Source organism: Microchirus variegatus (assembly GCF_963457635.1).
Source record: "Microchirus variegatus genome assembly, chromosome: 7".
In the NCBI taxonomy this organism is placed as follows: Eukaryota; Metazoa; Chordata; class Actinopteri; order Pleuronectiformes; family Soleidae; genus Microchirus; species Microchirus variegatus.
In genome coordinates, this window is record NC_139808.1 from 12,040,022 (window position 1) to 12,055,516 (window position 15,495).

Here is a 15,495-nt window from a genome sequence, read left to right on the forward strand (position 1 = left end):
ACACACACATGCACACACACACACACACCCCCACACACACCCCACCCCCCCCCCCCCCCCCCACACACACACACACATATCAGGAGAAAGAAAACCCTGCATACTGAAAGGTAAGCAGTTACATGCACACACTTATTAAGTTAGTCCATAAGCACAGGCATATACAACTCCTTTGATTCTGGAGGCCTAACCTCAGTGTGTGTTTATATCTGTTATTTGGTTAAGGATTTTTTTATTATTATTTTGATTATGATTTTTTTCATAATAGGGTTAAGATGCTCCCTGCATGCTTAGCCAAACAGGGAGCACAATGCGAGCACAAACAGAGCGAGCCCTGCAAGACGGTAAACTTTTGAGTCTGTCAAATATCATCTCGCTGCTGCTGCGGTGAGATGCAGCATTGGTGTAGCAGTAAATGAGTGAGGGACGAGTGTTAAATGGACCGTCTTGATGTGAGAGTAGCTGTGACTGTGGAGCATGATAGATTGTAGTCAGCTGGCTGTCAGCTGATTACAGCTGGGGGCGGATGAGTACTGTGTCCTGCCTGAACTAATGCAAGGCTTCATTTGTTTGAGTCTTCATTGTGGTAAATAGGGACGCAACTAAATACAGGTACAGTACACATAGTATCTGAGGGATGAAGACAGGGAGTGCGTTTGAAAATACAGTTAAAGAAGGGATAAGATTAAGTAAAAGGAAAGGCAAAGAATGTCTTTTGCTGGTATTCATAGAATATCTCTTGAAATGTCAGAGAGTTTGAATAATACATTTTAGAGGTTAAAAAAAAAAGTGTTTTTTTCCAGCTCAGCTGGAGCGTATACCTGACTGTCCATTTGCAAAGAGCAAACACATAATCAAAACAATTCAGTTCTGTGCATGTTTCTAACAATACAGCTTAACTTCACGCAATTAAATGTTTTAAAGTTATCTTCATATGAGGGTAACTTTTCATGCCCAGACTAAAAATTGTCATGCACCTTATGCTGTACATCCATTCTGATTTCTTCTTTATGGCCTTTGTTTAGGCATTGAACTTGATATTTTTCTGACACTATCATATTACTAGTATTAGACAGGGCTGCACCGAGGTTTTGAATAACACACAGGAAGGGAAGATGACAAAGAGTTAGTATAGATTTATGTGATGAGAGGAAAAGATGGAGTAAATTCTCAGCCGAGCTACTCGGGAGAAGGAAGGGAGCGCGTTGCACAGTGTGACCCGGTTCTGTTTCATTGGGCAGACAGTTTGTGTTTGTCCTGACCTCTGCCCAGCTCTCCTTCTCTCCTCTCTTTACACCTGTCTTTCCTTCACCTCTCCCCTCATTTCCTCACATCGGTTCCACTCAGTGCTACTGTCCTTCTTTCCATCTCCATTCTCTTTGTGGCCACTTCTTTCCTTTGCCTTTTATATTTGCTCTTCTTGTCCTCATTTACAATCCCCCCCTTCCTTCAGCCCATTTATCAGCTCATCTCCTCTTTCACTTTCACTTGTATATCACTTCCATATCACGCATGTTGGATATTGTGAATCATTCACTTTGCTTATCCTATTTCCTCCGTGCCCTCACACATGAAACATGCATATTCAAACACACACACACACACACACTGACCCATGTGGCCTCCTCATTCTTCATTCGTTTAGGGAAGCCAGTGTTTAGATTGGTTTATGGAGGAGCCACTTTAGGCCACAAATGAATCCACAGCCATCATTAACATGCAAATAGCTCCATTAAGAAAACACAAAAGTCATGCACTTTTATATTACAAACCTCTTTCCTTCTGAGACGCATGCACACACACACACACACACGCAGTCGCACTGTAACTCACACTGCCTGTCTGGGTATCCACAGCAACATTACAGCGCTGCTGTTTCAGTTTTCATGACTGTTAAATAGCCCCCTTTTCAAACTATTTCAATTAATATGTGACACCTTTGTTGTGCATTTGTTTTCTCTCGCTCTCTATTCAACTCGTTTATATCACATTATATACAGTACAGGTATTCACTGTATCTGTGTCCTCTGACATAGCTCTGACACAGTCTCTTCATCTGTCCCGCCACCTATTCTGACTAATAATATAGACATAGAGCCGTCCGATCTATCTCCAATTGCATGAGTGATATTCTCATGGTGTTTCTCATCATGTCCACCAAACACACCAAAGGGTTTTATGTGAGTCATATCAACTTAGCAGTTGTCATTTGTGATCCTTCCCCACTCTCACCTAAATCATGTGTCCATGCAGTGCACCAGCAGCACACATATTGTAAATACTGAGTGTGTGTGTGTGTGTGTGTTTGTGTGTGTGTGTGTGTGTGTGTGTGTGTGTGTGTGTGTGTGTGTGTGTGTGTGTGTGTGTGTGTGTGTGTGTGTGTGTGTGTGTGTGTGTGTGTGTGTGTGTGGGTTGTTGGTATGTATGCTGTCATGGTAATGTTTCCCAACACCACCCTTTTCCTGTATTTACAGACAGTAGCCAGCCATCACTCTCCCAGCCGTCGTCTCTGACCCTGCAGAGTTTTCCCTACGGAGGCTGTGAGTCTGTGGAGCTCTCCTACCAGAGCGGTATGTCAACACAACAGTCAGTTAATTTGTTAAGTCGTGGGTTAGTCACTCAATCAGCCAATAAGACAAAAAAAGGCAGTTAATCACTCACCCACAGTTAGTTAGTTACTGTAGCTGTTGGCCAGTTGCAAGCCTATGTAGTGAGTCAGAGAGTATGTTCGTCCAGTTTGGCCAGAATGTTACTTTATTAGTGAGCCAGCATGCATGCATTCTGTCAGTCTGTTCCCGACATGCCTCCGACTTCCGAGTTCCAAACCTTTTGATAACCCTTTGATTATGAGTCACATCAGCAGCGAGTCATTTAATTAGCCAGACAATTGAGCATTCAATTAGAGTTTCAGCAGAGTTAGTCTGTCAATTAAATCGCCCGCCATGTGTTGAGTCGGGGATGAGAGACGCTAGTAGTTAGTCAGTTTGTTATTTGCCAGATGCAATTTATTTGTGTGGCAGAAGAGATTAAGCAATCAGATAAATGATTTATGTACAGAATAATTCAATAATCCACATCATCAATTGCTTATTTGACAATGTATTACAAACAAAAAAAAAACACTGGCAGATGCTTCAGGCAGAGTGAGAAGACTAATGATTGAGTCATGCAGACAATTTTTTTGATCAAAAATATTCATAATATATATTAAAAAAATGTCTATCTGGTGACTGATCATTATTTACCTCAAAATGAACTTGCTGATTCATTTTCTGGACTCACGTATATCCAGCCTCCTCCTCTTCATCTAACTGTATCACTCCTCCAGTTTAAATATTCATCCTTTTTTTTTTTTTTTCCTGTTTATGCTCCTGCAGGTCAGTTCCAGGCAGGCCAGTTTCAGCCAGCTATTCGAGTCGCCGACCTCCTTCAACACATCACCCAGATGAAATGCGGACAGGGTTATGGCTTCAAGGAGGAATATGAGGTGAAAACAAATGCGTACACGGAGGCGTGTGGTGATAACAACAGTGAAACAGGTGTCAATCGTTCGACAGACAACATTTTAAGCAGGTGTTAATAAGACAGTAAAAGTTTGCACCTTCATTACCCAATAGAATCTACCTGTAACCCTAGAATAGTACTGCTGGTGGTAAAAAATAGAGGGGGTTTTCGAATATAATAATACATTAAAACAAAGAAAAATTGTTTTTTTCCACCCCTCATCTTTCCTTTCTTAATATTCTGTGTTCCTCCCTTACTATCTGTTTCCTTTTTCAAATCTTTCTCATAACTCTGCCACCAATCTCCCTCCCCTCTGTCTTTCTTTATTCATAAGTCCATAGATTTGTTTTCTCCCTCTGTCTTTCTGCCTGTGCTCGGCCTGTGACTGCCATAGAGCACTGTTTATCATATGTTTTTTTTATACTCATTCTTCTGTCATGCGTATTCAACCCTGTGCTTGTTTTCCTTTGAAATCCTCATTACCTGTCTACTGTTTAAAAGACACAGTGCCCTCTTTTTCCTCCCGCTCGTCGCCGTCTAACCTCCCGCTCTCATAAGAATAAATATTTTCTATTATCAACTCTGCATGAATGTTGAAAATTGTCCCTTTGTGACGCCGTACGTTATATTTTCATTTGCTTCCTGTCATTTTGGTTTATACCCGCTGATACGTTTCAGGGGAGAGCAAATGTGATTTATTCACCTCTGCGCGTGTGTGTGTGTGTGTCTGTGTGCGTGTTCATGCTTATGTGTGAATGAAAGAGACACAGGCATAGAAAGGAGCAGTATTGGAGGACACCTGTCACCAACTGCAAATAGAAAAAGATATTTAGTGGATAATTTGTGGATCAACACAAACACACAATAAGACAAAACACTGAATATCCTATTTTTCATAGTTAAAAGTGTTTTCTGCACGTGTGTGCACTTGTGTTTGTTAGCACTTAAGGTCCTTCTCTGATACAAACACTGACCTTGTCAGGACCAGTAATCCTGATGGCGACCAAAACCTGCTCATAACAAAGCAGAACCGCATTTCTGAGGATGGTTGAGGCTTTGGTTAGGCTGTAAAAAAAAAGGAATGAAAGTCAATCCAAGTCCTTAAAAGGATAGCTGCATGTGCCCGTGTGTGTGTCTGTGTTTGTCTGCCACCACACCCCATATGTCTTCTTGTCCTCGTCTCTGTGTGCGATGTGACCTCGAACGTTGAAACCCATTAACCCCACTAACACTGACAGCAGCCACGCTGTCAACATGTCTCTACCCACTGGGATCACACCTTTTACATTTAAAGGGACATTCCACATTGTTGGACACACATTCCACGTGATCTCACCGTGGCAAAAAAAAAAGTTGGTTTATTTGGCAGAAAAATTGATTTGGTTTGGTTTATTTTTGGTTGATCTGAAGACAGTTTTTCCGTCCAATATATATATAGATAAGATAAGATAAGATAAGATAGCTTTATTTATCCCACAGTGGGGAGAGAACACAAATAGTCATTTGTGTTTGGTTTTTTTTACAAATGAAAATAATTTAATGTATAATAGAATATGTGTATGTTCATGTGTAATGATACAAATTGTGTTGTAATGCACAAAGCACAAAGGTGCACTCACTGATATGTAGAATATAACATCATACCGATGTAAACTGCATTTTTAGATGTCCAATACTATATATAAACTTCATATTATATCTGTTTCTGTTTTTATACAGAAAATCAATAATCCAAAAAAGTTTAGATAAGGAGTTTTTGCTTTGTTCACATTTTCAGTTTAAAAAAGGGCAGCCTACGCACAACTTACTTGCACACACACACATGCAGAAGACCTCCAAGTGTGACCTGTTATGTAAAACACAAGGTTTTTAACAAATATATATATTTTTTAATTGTTGTATTTATTTATTTATTTTTGAATCCAAAAACATGATGGAATTTAAATGAGAGGAGATTGATTATCATTTTGTAGTATAAAAAGGGCACCACCTATGCATATGCGTCCGCACACACACATGCATGAGCCTCCAAACGTAACGTAAAATGTACAAAGTATTTTTGCATATAATTCTTAACCCCCCCCACAAAGTCATACCCATATGCCACTTCTAAAAGAATCAATTTTCTGCTTGAGTGAGCAATATATTCATGTGTCTGTCTTTCCTTTCCAGTGTAGTGTGTGTGTGTGTGTGTGTGTGTGTGTGTGTGTGTGTGTGTGTGTGTGTGTGTGTGTGTGTGTGTGTGTGTGTGTGTGTGTGTGTGTGTGTGTGTGTGTGTGTGTGTGTGTGTGTGTGTGTGTGTTGGTGTGTGTGGGTGGGTGTGTGTGTGCATGCATGGGTATGGGTATGTAGGTCATATCAGTGTCCAAAAATGAAAGCTGTTGTCTGGACTTGTAAGCCCTTAATGGACTCACTAATGACTGTTCCCTTGTTCCTATAAAGTGTGTGTGTGTGTGGGTTATGATGGGGCTGCTGTTTTAAAGTGCTTTGGTATCCATATGGCGACCTCTGAGACCTGGGGTGGAATGCTTAACACCAGTAACACACACAAACACACAGACACACACTTCTCTCTTTATGAATGTATAAATATAATGCATTCCCTAGCCCTTTACCCTAACCCTATCAACCATGCCTACCATTTACCTGAACCTAAATCTAACCCGAAAACCAAGGCTTGACATTCAAAAAGCCCTTAAAAAGCCTTCACAATGTCAAACTGTCCTTACAACAAGGATATATAAGTGCATTATAGATTATGCACTTTGCTTCTGCTAATTGCAGGACTGCTTTGTATGTCCTCCTTGTACATGAACCACTTGAAAAAAAGGGTCAGTGTGCTGGTTTATATTTCATATTTTTCACATTCCTGTCAGACAATGCTTTTTGAGCACTAAATAACCAGTCAGACAACAGTCAACACAGCACTTGACCATTGCAATCACACAAGGTAAAAAAAAAGTTTATGAGTTTAAAAAAAAAAAAAAAAAAAAGTTCAATTACATTTGAGCTGCCTCCAGTGCTGCCGTGTCCTGCAAAAAAAAAAATGTTGTGTTATTCTCAGCATTGTTAGTGGTGAAAGGCAAACTATCAGTTCATTAGCTTTTCATTAATATTCATGTCACAGTCTTAACTTCTGCCTGTCCATGTGTCGGTGTACAAGCTCTGGGCACTGAGCCATATGTGCATGCATATTTCTGTGTGTTCATAACTAAATATGAAACAATTTTCATTTGTGTGTGTGTACATGTGCATGTTCAGGCCCTGGCAGAGGGACAGACGGCCCCCTGGGAAACAGCCAAGAAGGAGGAGAACCGCAACAAGAATCGCTATGGCAACATCATCGCTTGTGAGTACTGCAATGGCATGGACAGACTGCTGCGGGAGTTTTGCTATATGTATATTAATTTTGGTCTTGATTGCTCAAACTAGTTTGGTTCAGTAAAGTTGATACCAAATCGTTTAGTTTAGTTCTTGAGGGGTTTAGTTTGGTTTGGCTCATTTGTAGAGCGCTTCATGTTTTCATCAACTGGACATGACATAGCGTCTGTCATCGTTATCCATTTACTGTCCAGCCTTACTGAAGATTTGATTGGTTGGATCAGTTTCATCTGTCATGGATCTAGTTTCACTGTTTCTCTATCTGGTAGATTAGATTGTCGCTATTTTTTATTAGTTATACTGTGAGTTAATCTTCAATTCCTTCTTTGAACACAGGCAAATATGTAAAACATATCGGTAAAGCCGCTGAAAAAGATGACTGACTACTTCCCGTTTGCCAGATGTCTGCTCTTCTGTGTTATGTTCGATGTTATCAACATGACATAAACATGCGATGCAGAGGCACAGCACACAACAAAAGTCACCACTGTACTTGTTAATGTAGCACTGATACATTATATATATATATATATATATATATATATATATATATGTATCACATTATATTTTCTTCAGTCTTCAGTGTCTTTCACACTCAACAGCACTGAATGATCACTGCCTGAACGTTGCACTGGAAAATGTGCAGACTCAACATTTTGACTGCCAAAATAAAGTAGGACAAAAAAAAAGGAAGGATCACCAGAGTGTCATGTTTCCATCACTGCCAATACAAAACATGTGCCTCTGTTTTGTTTATTCAAGTAAAAATAGGTTTTGTTATCTCCTCTCTTTATTTATATATACGATCCAACACTCAAGGCGGGCGTTTTGAACCAGGAGTAAATGCTGATTATATCCATTACCATTGCAACCAGAAGCTACTTGTTAGAGAGTAAAATAATGTTTGTGTTTTTAATTGCCCAATGGAAAAGTTGTTGTTTTTTTTGCTCATTTTAATTGGTGCTGGGCACGTCAACGTTAACGCACGTTAACCCATGACGCGTTTCCATGACGACTGACCGGGAAAAGACACGTGACGTCATGTTTATGTGACTCCAGATTGTCAAAATGAGTTTAATAAACAGACCGCTCCAGTTCGACTCTATGTGTGCTAACGGCGCTAAAAGGGGCTAACGCAGCTAACGGAGCTAACTGGTAAACGTTGCCTGGACTTTCCCGATTGAAATATTTAACTCTGTAGAGACACTAGAATCAAAACTTGTTTAAAGCCAAATTGTGTGAGAGAGCAATCTGCTAAAAACAAACAAACAAACAAACCTCAGCAGTTCAGGTCCTGGTTTAATAAAACATACCAAGGTGCTGTGTATACAGAGACCTTTAGCTGTTACTGGAGGACACAGGTTACCGACCATCTGCCCAGCTGAAGTGTCCTTCAACAAGTCACCGACCAGCTCCCTCCAGATTAGTGCTGATTTTTACTGTTGGAAGTAACCACCTGCTGAGAGCCAGATGCCAGTCGAGCAGATCTTGGCAGAGGAATCAGTCAGGGTTATAACATTTCATATTCTCACGACATCAGGCGTTGAAACCAATTAAATCAAAGGGAATCAATGGGCTAAAAAATAGGTAAAATATATTGTTGTACATTTTTTTTGGATCCACCTTTTTTTCAGAATAAATAAATTATCAAAGTATGTTCAATCAGATATAGGAAATTACCATTGGAAAAACATAACCTTAAGCTTACAGCAATATTGCACTTAAAATTCCTACCTGATGATCAAAGTCTGCAGTTTTATTTTATTCATGGGGACTTCTTTTCGGAGCAAAGACGGGCAGCTGTAATGATGTGCAGAGTGAGGCATTATGCTGCATGTTGCACAGGCGTGTATGTGTTTGCCCATTACAGGGTGAATTAAACTGGGACTATGATGCCGTGCAAAATAACAAGGGTTTGCTGTTGCCTGTGAGCGCTAATGATACCTGTCAGATTCTTCTGTGTGTGTGTGCGCGAGTGTGCATATGTGCACGCGTGAATCTGTTTATTCATTCTTATTATGGCGTCTTGTCTTACTTTTGGGGACAAATAGCAAGTGCCAGTAACATCCATCACTGTTTCCCATTAATAGCTTAGACTGGACTCACCATATTTCCATAATAATCTTTTTTTATCATACTACCATTATAACAGGGGCTTCACTGTGAAGCTACATCAACACTGCTTTGTTTGTTTTAGTAAACAAACAAACAAAAAAACTCATTCTGTACTACCCCAGAGTTTTAAAAAACATAGATTGGAGAACTTTTGGACCTCATTTAGCTTGAGAACTCTGGAGTTGCATTATAGTATGAACGTAACAAATAACTCTGGAAAGGAAAATAGCAGTTTTCAGCCTTTACTTCCTTTTTTGGTTCTTAACAGCCTGAACAAATCCCTACCATTATGTAGGGTTAAGGTTATATTTTCAGTAACAATTCCACCTTATTGTCTTGTAAGTGCTACCATTTTGTTTCTCTTCTAATGGAATAAAATGCAGGGTATCAAATCAGAAAATGACCTGTATTCTTGATAGTATGTGTTTCTGAGTGTATTCCTACAGAAGCAATTTCTTCTGATTCTGTGCTACATGTGGAGGGAGATGATTTATTTAAACTGTATAGTGAATGTATCTTTTGCCCCACTAACACTGTCATACAAGCAGATAAGGACACTTTGCATTTTAAGGCTAATGTTTGGCACATGTAAAGGGTAAGTGTTGGGGTTCAGTATGTCGCAGTTATGGTTAAAGATGAATGCAAGTCAACGAAACGTCCCCCGCAGTCACGGAAAATAATACGTTTCTGTGCATATTTGCATGCCTCAATCCCTCCACATCAACATACACCAAACATGACCAGTGTGATGCAGTGCATTGTGCCTACATTTTTCTAGTCTATTCCAGTGCGTGTTTCCTCACATATCCGTGCACATGTACAATGTCATTACAGGCGTTTAGATGTCAAGGCAAAGACACAGCACTAACCTGAAGGCTTTAAAATGAAACATTGCGGTGAAATGAAATAGCCTGACAAGGACTTGATAGCCAGCAGGAATTATGATAAATTTGCTATTAGTACAAATCCTTTAATTACAAGGACCTGGTAATGGAAACTGTCCATCTTGCCTGCTGTGATTGTAAAAAGAGTAATTTTCTTGAGAAAATGTTGTAAAAGGCCCAGAGGGAAAATGACTTTGTGTGCTGTCTTTATTAGAACAAGGAAATATGGTAAGACAGGCATATCGGCTGGCTAAAACTTTAAATATGGGTTAAAGGGTATTCTGTCTGAACTTTATTCCACATTTAACACATTTAAGGGATTCACTCTCTGGTTATGAGCTTCATATAACAGAACAGATGATCTTATGGAAGGTTGCATGTATGTGTCTTCATGCTGGACCATGTTCCTCTGCCATCATCCTGATCCATCACCTTTTGAATAATAATAAAAATAATGTAATTGTCAGTTTTATATATTTCGTCAATCTAATTGATCCCATATTGCCATTTGAGATAATAATAATAATAATAATGCATTAAATATTTAGTACAATGCCTCTCAAACAGTGGTACATGGTACACTAGCTTCCTCTGGTGCTACTTGGAGGAAAATCAGAAATACTGTTCTACTGTATGTGCATAATATATATACAGTATATATACACATACATATATATATATACACACATACCAAACATCTCATAAAAGTTATTAGTTCACCAAATTAATAGGTGTTACGGCTGTAAATGTGCTCTTGTCTGGTCATGGCGTATTTTGGGTCACAATAGTGGGTCCTCATCAATGTTTGGGAAGTATAATATATACCATTTAAGCAATGCTTTACCCAAAATATATACAGCAGGACGCATTGTGGGCAATCAAAACATGTGTGTGTGTGTGTATCTAGCAGCAGTAATTGAAGAGACAAATGCCAATCAATCGCATCCATGTTGAGAATTGATTAGTAGCCGCTGACACACGGTTAAGTGTGACCCTCCCCCATGTCAAATAAAATTGGCCATCATGTCTGTCCCTGTCTATACACCCATCAGCTTCGTAATGCATGAAAACAATCATTCAGTCAATCATTGCATTCATCGTTAGCTACTATTTTTGGTAAATACTCAATCCGAGAGGGCGTTTTACATAATTTACACTGAGACTGGCCTCGCTATACTGAAATTATAATGTTTTGAAATATTAGATTGGGTTCCTTCCATCGACAGCACCTCTAACCCAAGCAACATCATCATAATGAGGGGGAACCAAATGTATAGCCTTGATCTGAAAGGCTTAAACTAACACCAGAGTTCCTAGTCCCATAAATCCCTGTGATTTCTCCGTCACGCCCATCTTTCTCCTCTTGTACACACAAACACATACTTCTCGCTAACCTCCCCCCAAATCCGTTTGGAAATGGCTGATACAAGTTGAAGTGTTAACACACACTTCCTCCAGCCATCTGCCAAACGCAAACGCTTGATGCCATGTTTGAAATCCCTTCAGTACACTGACTAAACTTTAATCTACCAGCCTCCTGTCCTCCTGTCTTGTCAGCTCTCTCCCTTCTCTCATCATCTCCTTAACTTTTACTTCCAACTGTATTCCTCCATTTTCATTCTGTTTTCCTACCGAGCTGCAGTCCTGCTTCAGGGTGTTCTCCCTCTTTCGTCACTGATCACCCTCTTCTCATCTTCCTGCACTTTTTATCTGTATTTTGCTCCTCGCCCTCTTTCCCTTAAATTAACCCATTTCCTCTTTTATTTCTCCTTCTCTCTTGTCCACCACGTTCACCTTGTTTCATCCTGTCATCTCTCATCACCTAAATGATTGCAACCTTCATTTTATATCCTCCTTTCCCCCCGTGTGCCTCCCCCTGTCCTCTTGTTAGCTTTTTTCCTCACCTCCCCTTTCTTCTTTTCCTGCTCCTGCCCATCCATCCATTCACCCTGTCTGATTACCTCTGACAGTTTACGGGTTGAGGCAAAGCGCAGCCGTGTTTCCTCATTACAAGCATCTGCCTGCTTCTATTTCCTCCTCCTTCTCCTCCTCTCCAATTTTTCTCCTCTTTCTCATGCATTCTCACTTCATACTAGAGCCTCCCCTTATGGACATTTATAATTCATGCCCGTAGGACAAACACATTCATTGGCAAACATTTACATATGTACAAACACAGGCTGTGAGTCTGTATGGTGTATGTAAAGAAGGTGTGTTGCTATTTCCTTGCTCTGTTCATTTTCATGTTTTTTTTATACTATTGTATACAATTTGGTAAAGTAAAAAGTAAACATTGTTTGGTGTTTAGGAGTGTAGCAAAGAGAGCAGCGACCATGGCAAAGGAAAAGGCTTTTAGTGAGGTGTATGAGAAGCTGGACAGATAGAAAGGGTATGTGCAGCAGGGCATAGATGGAAAAGTTCTAACAAGCAAACAGAGTGTTTTGAGAAGAAGGAATGGATATTTCGAGGAGCTGATGCATGAGGAAAATGAGCGAGAGAGCGGAGGACTGGTGAAGGGGAGATAGTGTGTCAGGAAGTACAGAAAATTAGTATGGAGTAAGTGAGGTCAGCTATGAAGAGGATGAAGAGTGGGAAAGCAGTTGGTCCAGATAACATACCTGTGGAGGTATGGAGATGGAAGAAAGCAGTGGACTTTTTGACCAGATTGTTGAACACGATCTTGGAGAGTGAGAACATGCCTGAGGGAAAGAGAAGAAGTCTTGGTGGTACTGATTTCCAAGAACAAGGGTGATGTTGATCAGCCACACCATGAAGACGTGGGACAGACTTGTTGAAGAAGCTTGCTTTTAAGGAAAGAAGTGAAGATAAGTAAGCAGCCGTATGGGCTCATAACAAGAAAGAGTAGCACAGATGTGATGTTTGCTTTGAGGAGAGAGGCTGATGGAGAAGTATAGAGAAGGCCAGAAGGAGTTGCACTGTGTCTTGGATCTCGAGAAAGCTTATGATCGGGTGCCGAGAGAGGAACTGTGTTGTATAAGTAACTCTGGAATGGCAGAGTATGAGAGGGTGGTGCAGGACATGTATGTAAGGACAGTGAGAAAGTTGAGGTTGTGCAGTTGAGAGAGGTAGCGAAAGTGGATGCGTTTAAATACCTGAGGTCAAACAATGCACAGCAATGGAGAGTGCATAAGAGAGGTGAAGAATAGAGTGCAGGCAGGGTGGAGTGGGTGGAGACGAGAGTGAGTCAAGGTCGAGATGGTTTGGTCATGTGCAGGGGGAGGAATAGTGATTATATATATATATGGGCAAAGCATGTTGAAGATGGAGTTGTCCGGCAGGAGGAAAAGAGGAAGACCACAGAGAAGGTTCATGGACTTGAGGACACTTGGTGTAACAGAGCAGGGAACATAGGGAAAAATTGAGGCAAATGATCTGCTAAGGCAACCCCTAAAGGCACTAGTCAAAAGAAGAATAAGATACTGTATAAAGGATTCAATAGAACATAAAACAATTCTCACATAGAGGTTGTGCAAAATGATGATAAAATAATAAAATTGTCACTGTATAAATGTGAGGTAATGTATTGTAGGTTTTGTATTTAGTTGTACGGAGAAAAAAACAAAAACAAATTGCAGAAATTGGATTATTTGAGATAATCTTAAAGACACAGACACTTCAGGAAATTTCACAGTCGTTTTCTCGTCTGGTTGACTGGAAACATATTGAAATGCATGAGTTACAGTATAACGCTGCATCATGTTCATGCCACTTATTTATATACTCAACCTCTGATAATGTCTTTTCTTTTGTCTTGTCAGTGTTTTGCATTTTCCCCTTCCCCCCGTCTGTCTTTACCTCTTTTCTCCCCCCCCCTCCTATTCCTTGATCGCTACTCTTGCAACCCCTCCGCTCCCTTTTTTCTTTCTCTGAAGTTTATCTGTTCACTGTATTTCAATGGATCTGTCACTCAGTCCTATTTCTCTCCCCTTTTCACTGCTTTTTTTTTACCTTCTACCTTCCCTGTCTTGATCTCCTATTCCTGTCTCTCTCTTGCACGCACACACACAAATTCACCTTAAAGCCCTCTCTTTTTTTTTTACAATAAAGAGTGAATGGGAATCATTACACATACCACATTGATATGTGATACCACATTTACACACACACACCCGCATGCACACACTTAGATTATCCACCGTTAGAAGGGGTACTGATTATGCCAGTGATGCTTTGAGGTGTAACAATGTTTGTGTGTGTGCGCACGTGTGTCTATAAAGGAGCGTAAGAGAGTGCGAGACTGCAAAAAAGTGAGGGCATCTTGTCTCTCTCTCTCAGTGTCTGAAGCAATCGAAAGGTTTGAAAACCAGGTACCGTGTGTGTGTGTGTGTGTGTGTGTGTGTGTGTGTGTGTGTGTGTGTGTGTGTGTGTGTGTGTGTGTGTGTGTGTGAGAGAGAGAGTGATCGCTCCCTCCTCCTCCTCTCTCATCCTCTCTTGGAGCCGATTCGCAACACAACAACGAACAACTCCTCTGAAGTGTTGACCAAAGAACCACAATAAATATCAGCATGGGCCAAGCTGTCAAACACACACACACACACACACACACACACACACACACACACACACACACACAGGAATACAGGGTATGAGATTGTACAAATAAGCATATAACACTCATTGCACACATGGAAGAATAAACTCCATATTTAAGAGCCTTATACCTACAATCAACAAACACACATGCATACAAATATGCATTCACCATATGCATACACATGCTTCAGTAAGGCTTGTACAGATCACGGCAAACACATTTTTCTTCTCTTTTCTTTGTCTTTTCTTCCCTAATTTGAGCAACAATGACAGTGTACGCACACGAGCACCTTGCTATCGAGTAAAAAATATGACAACTTGAGACAAACAGGAAGAAAAAAGACTGATTACAATCTATCAGCCTCACCAGATGATGAAATGGTTTCTGCTGCATCTCCCAGTCGGAGGTAAGCATGCAGATAATGACGATAATGAGACAGATTTTTAATGCCAGTGACGGTATTATTAATACTGTTGATGGTGATTGCTGTTAATCATTGTTCCTCTTTAGAAGCAGCTGGGGGTAACAACAACACAATATTCACAATGCACGATGAATTTCGGCACTGGGTTTTAAACAGCTACTGTTTGTCACCAAAAAAGCATTAGGGGTTGAAGGGGGAGAGCAATGAAGTAAGGAGTTGAGCAGTGATTGCACCTTTAATGAGAAGTTGGAGGATTATGGGAGATGGTATTTCATCTTTTAAAAACTTTGGGGGGTTGACAATTGGATATCTGTTCATGTCTTGTAATGAAGATCTGTGATCACCCACAGTTATAATAATTGATTAATGAATGAATTCAGAATTAATGAGGAGAGCTACTGTCTAGACATCTATTAGAAAACAACTCAGGGTCTTATGCCTCCTCCTCATCTCAGCTTTACTAACTTATTATATACTCACACATACACACATTACGGTACTTCACACAAGTGAAGCCACATGGTTAATGATAACCTGGAACATCAGTGGAAAAAATACATGTTATTTAGCTAATGAATGTCAGGGCCTTCATTTCTGGACATGTTTGAGTATGAAGCATCATTTAGGTCCAC

At 40.2% G+C, this 15,495-nt stretch overlaps 1 protein-coding gene across 1 annotated transcript in view; it reads left to right on the plus strand.

Annotated features, from left to right (window-relative positions):
* Positions 1 to 15,495, plus strand: part of ptprt (protein tyrosine phosphatase receptor type T) — a gene marked incomplete at its 3' end in the record, with an annotated part of 242,868 nt that overhangs the window by 192,521 nt on the left and 34,852 nt on the right. Inside the window, exons 21-23 of the mRNA XM_083892431.1 lie at positions 2,475 to 2,570; positions 3,393 to 3,487; positions 6,766 to 6,853. Of these exons, the coding sequence (XP_083748557.1) occupies positions 2,475 to 2,570; positions 3,393 to 3,487; positions 6,766 to 6,853 (279 nt within the window). The remainder of the gene's footprint in view (positions 1 to 2,474; positions 2,571 to 3,392; positions 3,488 to 6,765; positions 6,854 to 15,495) is intronic.